The sequence below is a fragment of the Panthera pardus genome, unplaced genomic scaffold (genome assembly GCF_024362965.1).
Source record: "Panthera pardus isolate Hobbes unplaced genomic scaffold, ASM2436296v1 HiC_scaffold_27, whole genome shotgun sequence".
Lineage (NCBI taxonomy): Eukaryota > Metazoa > Chordata > Mammalia > Carnivora > Felidae > Panthera > Panthera pardus.
The window spans coordinates 80,575,580-80,581,859 of record NW_026526843.1 but is presented as its reverse complement, the minus strand read 5'-3'; the positions used below and the strand labels follow the sequence as shown (position 1 = coordinate 80,581,859).

Genomic DNA, 6,280 nt, shown 5'->3' with positions numbered 1-6,280 from the left:
ATTACTGATTCAATTTCCTTACTTATCAATGATCTGTTAATATTTCCTATTTCCTCATGATTCATTTTGGTCAGTTATGCATTTCTAAGACTTAATCTATTTCTTCTATTTATCTAATTTGTGGCATGTAAGGTATAATGATTAAAACAGCAGAAAGAACTTCCACTACTAGGTTTAGTCTTGACATCTTTGTCATGGAATAATTGACCACGTAAATATGGGTTTATTTCTGAGCTTTTTGTTATACTGTTCCATTGATCTATATGTCTATTTTTGTACAAGTACCATACTGTTTTGATTACTACAGCTTTGTAGTATATCTTTAAATCTGGAATTGTGATACCTCTGGCTTTGTTCTTCTTTCTCATAATTGCTTTGGCTATTCGAGGTCTTTTCTAATTTCATAAAAATTTTGGTATTATTTGTTCTAGTTTTGAGAAAAATACTGTTTGCATTTTGATAGAAAGTGCATTGAATTTATAGATTGCTATGAGTAATATGGACATTTGACAATATTAATTTTTCCACTTAATGAACAGAGAATGTCTTTTCATTTGTACCATCTTCAATTTCATTCATAAGTGTTTTATGCTTTTCAGAGTATAGGTCTTTCACTTACTTGGTTATATTTATTTCTAAGTATTTTATTCTTTTGGGTGCAATTGTAAGATTTTTTTAAAAATTCTCATTCTGGCCCTTCCACACAGTCATGCTGAGCTAGTAATCATGCCTGTAATCAGGTTGCAACCTTAGCTGTACCTGCCATCTGCCACAGCCTCTGGACCATGGACCCCTACAATGTGAGTGACCTTTGGGCCTTCATGCAACTGTGTAAGTAGGATCCAAGCATCCTGCACACCAAGGAAGTGTGCTTCCTGGGGTAATGGGTGGAGAGCATGGGAGGTAAAATACCACCTGCTACTCATAAAAGTAAATCAGAAGACAGAGGAAAACATAAAGAGAAATGAACCATCAAATTAAGAAAGTGATATAGAAATTGACAATGAAGTCGTGATTGAACCAGATACTGATGCCCCTGAGGAAATGGAAGATGAAAATGTAGAGACAAATGAGGAAATGATGGATCAGGCAAATGATAAAAAAAAAAAAAAAGTTACAGCTATCAATGCCCTAAATGATGGTGAACTATATAAAGCCATTGACTTGTTCATAGATGCCATCAAGCTGAATTCTCACTTGGCCATTCTGCATGCCAAATGAGACAGTGTCTTCCTCAAATTACAGAAGCCAAATGCTGCCATCCAAGGCTGTAACAGAACTATTGAAATAAATCCTGATTCAGTTCATGCTCATAAGTCTGTGGCAGAAAGCACACAGACTTCTGGGCCATTCAGAAGAAGAAGCACCGATTTTGCCCTTGCTTGTAAACTGGATTATGATGAGGATGCTGGTGTGATGCTGAAAAAATTCAACCAAGGACCCAGAAAATTGCTGAACATCAGAGGAAGTATGAGCGAAAATGTGAAGAGAGGGAGATCAAAAATAGAAAGCATTAAGAAGGCTTGGGAAGAACATAAGAGAGCCCAGAGGGAGGGAGAAACCAGAGAATAATCAAGAGCTCCATAGGGTTCTTTCTCAAGTGGCTTTCCTGGGGGAATGCCTGATAATTTTTCTAGAGGAATGCCTGGAATGACAAGAATACCTGGGCTCAATGAAATTCTTAGTGATCCAGAGGTTCTTGCAGTTATACAGGATCCAGAAGTTATGGTGTCCTTCTAGGATGTGGCCTAGAACCCGGCAAATATGTCAAAATATCAGAGCAACCCAAAGGTTGTGAATTTCGTCAGTAAATTGTCAGCCAAATTTGGAAGTCAAGAATAATGGCCTGAAAAATAAAGTCCTTGCTAAAGGAAAAGCAACTTAGATCACTTAATGGATATTGCAATAATACAAACTAGTGTACCTCTGAGCTTCTCATAGAGAAATCTGGGGTGCTGTGAAGATAATCTCTGCCCCACGTGCAACTGAAACATTTTACAGTGGTTTGCCATTAGGTTATTCATTCATATAGTTTTCTTACTAGGAATTACAAACTTTAAAGACTTCAAACCTTAAAAATATTTAAAAACATATTAAAAGGTATGTTAATCCCTAAAATAATTTCTCATTCTGTCTTTTTCCCATTGGTTATTTTTTTCTGCCTTGTTGAAGATTAATTGACCATATAGTTATGGGTTCATTTCTGGGTTTCCTATCCTGCTCTCTTGATCTGTGTGTCTATTTTTGTGCCAATACCATATTGTAAGAAATGGTGTAGGGAAAAATAGACAGCAACATACAAAAGAATAAAACTGGATCATTTTCTTACACCATACACAAAATAAATTCAAAATGGATGAAAGACTTAAATCTGAGGCATGAAACCCTTAAAATCCTAGAGGAGAATGTAGGCAGTAACCCCTTTGACATTGGCCAGAGCAGCTTCTTTTTTTTAATGTTTATTTATTTTTATGACAGGGAGGGACAGAGCATGAGCAGAGGAGGGGCAGAGAGAGAGGGAGACAGAATCTGAAACAGGGTCCAGGCTCTGAGCTGTTAGCACAGAGACCAATGCGGGGTTCAAACTCATGAACTGCGAGATCATAACCTGAGCTGAAGCCAAACCCTTAATCAACTGAGCCACCCAGACACTCCCAGAGCAACATCTTACTAATTATGTCTCCTAAGGCAAGAAAACAAAAGCAAAAGTGAACTTTTGGGACTTCATCAAAATAAAAATCTTCTGCACAGTGAAGGAAACAATTAACAAAACTAAAAGGCAACTTTTATTTGAAAAAAAATAAACAAAATTGATAGACTTTTAGCCAGACTCATCAAAAAAATGAGAGAGGAGAAGTAGGGGGACTCAAAGAAATAAATAAATAAAATCAGATATGAAAGAGGAGAAAAAACAACCAACACCAAAAAATACAAAGAATTATAAAAGACTATTGTGAAAAACTATATGCCAATAAATTGAACAACTTAGAAGAAATGGATAAATTCCTAGAAACATATAACCTCCACAACTGAATCGGGAAGAAATAGAAAATTTTAAAAAAACAATTCTTAGCAATGAAGTTGAGTCACTTATCAAAAAATTCCCAGCACACAAAAGTCCAGGACCAGATGGCTTCCTAGGTGAATTCTACCAAACATGTATGGAAGTGTTGAATCAATGTATTGTGTACCTGTAACTAATATTACACTGTATATTAAATAACTGTAATTTAAATAGAAACTTTAAAAAATGAAGAGTTAATACTTATTCTCAAACTATTCCAAAAAAAAAAAAAACAGAAAATAAAAGAAGTAATCTATATTCATTCTATGAGGCCACATTATGCTGATACCAAAACCAGACAAAGACACTACAAAAAGAAAGAAAGAAAGAAAGAAAGAAAGAAAGAAAGAAAGAAAACTAAAGACCAATATGTCTGATAAACATAGGTGCAAAAATCCTCAACAAAATAGTAGCAAACAAAATCCAACAATACATTTTTAAAAATCATTCACCACAATTAAATGAGATTTATTTCAGGGATGCAAGATGTTTCAAGGGTGCAAGTGTGTTTCAAGATTTGCAAATCAATTAAGAAGATAGATCACATTAAAAAGAGAAAAGATAAAAACCATCTGATTATTTCAATAAATGCAGAAAAAGCATTTGACAAAGCACATCTGTTCATGATAAAAATTCTCAACAAAATGTGTTTAGAGAGAAGATGGCGGCATAGGAGGACACTGGGCTCACCACCGTGTCCTGCTGATCACTTGGATTCCACCCACATCTGCCTAAATAACCAGAAAACTGCCATAAGATTAGCAGAACAGACTCTCCAGAGCCAAGCATAGACAAGAGGCCCACAGAAGAGGGTAGGAAGGGTGGAGAGGCAGTACGCACTACATGGGCTGGCAGAAGGGAGCTAGGGTGGTGGAGGGGCAGCCCACCCAGCAAGGCAGAGCCCCCAAGTCTTACTTGCAAAAGTGGAGGGACAAGGCTGCGTGAATTCTGACAGCCAGCGGGATTTAACATCTGGAATGTTATAAGTCAACAGCTCTGCTCATAGAGAAGGAGGGCGAGAGGACACTGGGAGGGAGAGGTGTTGAGTCCTGGAAGACAGAGTTCAGCTTGGAAACAGGGAACAAAGGTGCTGGCCAGCACCATCTCCCTCTCCCATCACCCAGCCAAAATCCCAAAGGGAACCGGTTCCCATCACTGAATTTGCTTGCACTGCACAAACACCCAAAGCTGTGCTTCCAGGGATCCATCCCTCCGAAGGGTCTGCCTCCCTCCTGGTGCTGCAGGGCCCCTCCCATAGGGGACCACAGACAGGAAAGTGAGGTAACCCTGCCCTTCCCGCCCCTGTGCACCTTGCAGATCCACCCCTGCTAATACATCAGATCCCATCAAAGCAGCACCACAAGCCTGGCAGTATGCAAATAGCCCAGACAGGGGCCACAATACTCCATAGTGAGTCCTGCCCCTGGGAGAGGGGAACATAAGATACACACCAGTCTGACTGTGGCCCCAGCGGTGGGCTGGGGGCAGACATCGGGTCTGACTGCAGCCCGCCCACCAACACAAGTTACTCCAGACAGGACAGGGGAAGTGCCCTGCAGTTGGGAGCCACCGCAGGGACTACCCAAGATGACAAAACAGAAGAATTCTCCTCAAAAGAAACTCCAGGAAATAGCGAGCGCTAACAAATTGATCAAAAACGATTTAAGCAATATAACGAACCTTGAATTTAGAATAATAGTCATAAATTAATCGCTGGGCTTGAAAAAAGTAGAGAGGAAAGCAGAGAATCTATTGCTACAGATATCAAAAGACTAAGAAACAGCCATAAGGAGCTAAAAAATGCTATAAATTAGGTGAAAAATAAAATGGAGGCCACCACAGCACAGATTGAAGAGGCAGAGGAGAGAATAGGTGAATTAGAAGATAAAATTATGGAAAAAGAGGAAGCTGAGAAAAAGAGAGATAAAAAAATCCAGGAGTATGAGGAGAGAATTAGAGAACTAAGTGATGCAACCAAGCACAACAATTCTGTATAATAGGAATTCCAGAAAAGGAAGAGAGAGAGAAAGGGGCTGAAGGTGTACTTGAACAAATCATAGATGAAAACTTCCCTGATATGGGTAGGGAAAAAGGCACTGAAATCCAAGAGGCACAGAGAACTCCCTTCAGACATAACTTGAATCAACCTTCTGCACGACATATCATAGTGAAACTGGCAAAATACAAGGATAAAGAGAAAATTCTGAAAGCAGCTAGGGATAAACATGCTCTAACATATAAAGGGAGACTGATAAGACTAGTGACGGATCTATCTACTGAAACTTGGAAGGCCAGAAAGAAATGGTAGGAAATCTTCAATGTGATGAACAGAAAAAATATGCAGCTGAGAATCCTTTATCCAGCAAGTCTGTCATTTAGAATAGAAGGAGAGATAAAGGTCTACCCAAACAAACAAAAACCGAAGGAATTCATCACCACTAAACCAGCCCTACAAGAGATCCTAGGGGGATCCTGTGAGACAAAGTACCAGAGACATCACTACAAGCATGAAACCTACAGACATCACAATGACTCTAAACTCATATCTTTCTATAATAACACTGAATGTAAATGGACTAAATGCTCCAACCAAAAGACATAGGGTATCAGAATGGATAAAAAAACAAGACCCATCTATTTTCTGTCTACAAGAGACTCATTTTAGACCTGAGGACACCTTCAGATTGAGAGTGAGGACATGGAGAACTATCTATCATGCTACTGGAAGTCAAAAAAAAGCTGGAGTAACCATACTTATATCAGACAAACTAGACTTTCAATTAAAGTCTGTAACAAGAGATGAAGAAGGGCATTATATAATAACTATAGGGTCTATCCATCAGGAAGAGCTAAGAATTATAAATGTCTATGCGCTGAATATAGGAGCCCCCAATATATAAAACAATTACTCATAAACATAAGCAACCTTATTGATAAGAATGTGGTCATTGCAGGGGACTTTAACACTCTACTTACACCAATGGATAGATCATCTAGACACAAGATCAATAAAGAAACAAGGGCCCTGAATGATACATTGGATCAGATGGACTTGGCAGATATATTTAAAACTCTGCATCCCAAAGCAACAGAATATACTTTCTTCTCAAATGCACATGGAACATTCTCCAGACAGATTACATACTGGGTCACAAAGCAGCCCTTCATACGTATACAAGAATTGAGATCACACCATGCACACTTTCAGACCACAAT

General features: G+C 38.6%; 1 protein-coding gene across 1 annotated transcript; it reads left to right on the top strand.

Annotated features, from left to right (window-relative positions):
• The first annotated feature begins 718 nt into the window (after positions 1 to 718).
• On the top strand, positions 719 to 1,966 carry LOC109268739 (hsc70-interacting protein). Its single transcript, XM_019452227.2, is given in 4 exon segments — positions 719 to 943; positions 945 to 1,423; positions 1,426 to 1,501; positions 1,503 to 1,966. Coding segments are annotated over 4 exon segments (1,053 nt in total). The 5' UTR covers positions 719 to 785; the 3' UTR covers positions 1,843 to 1,966.
• Positions 1,967 to 6,280: the final 4,314 nt, after the last annotated feature.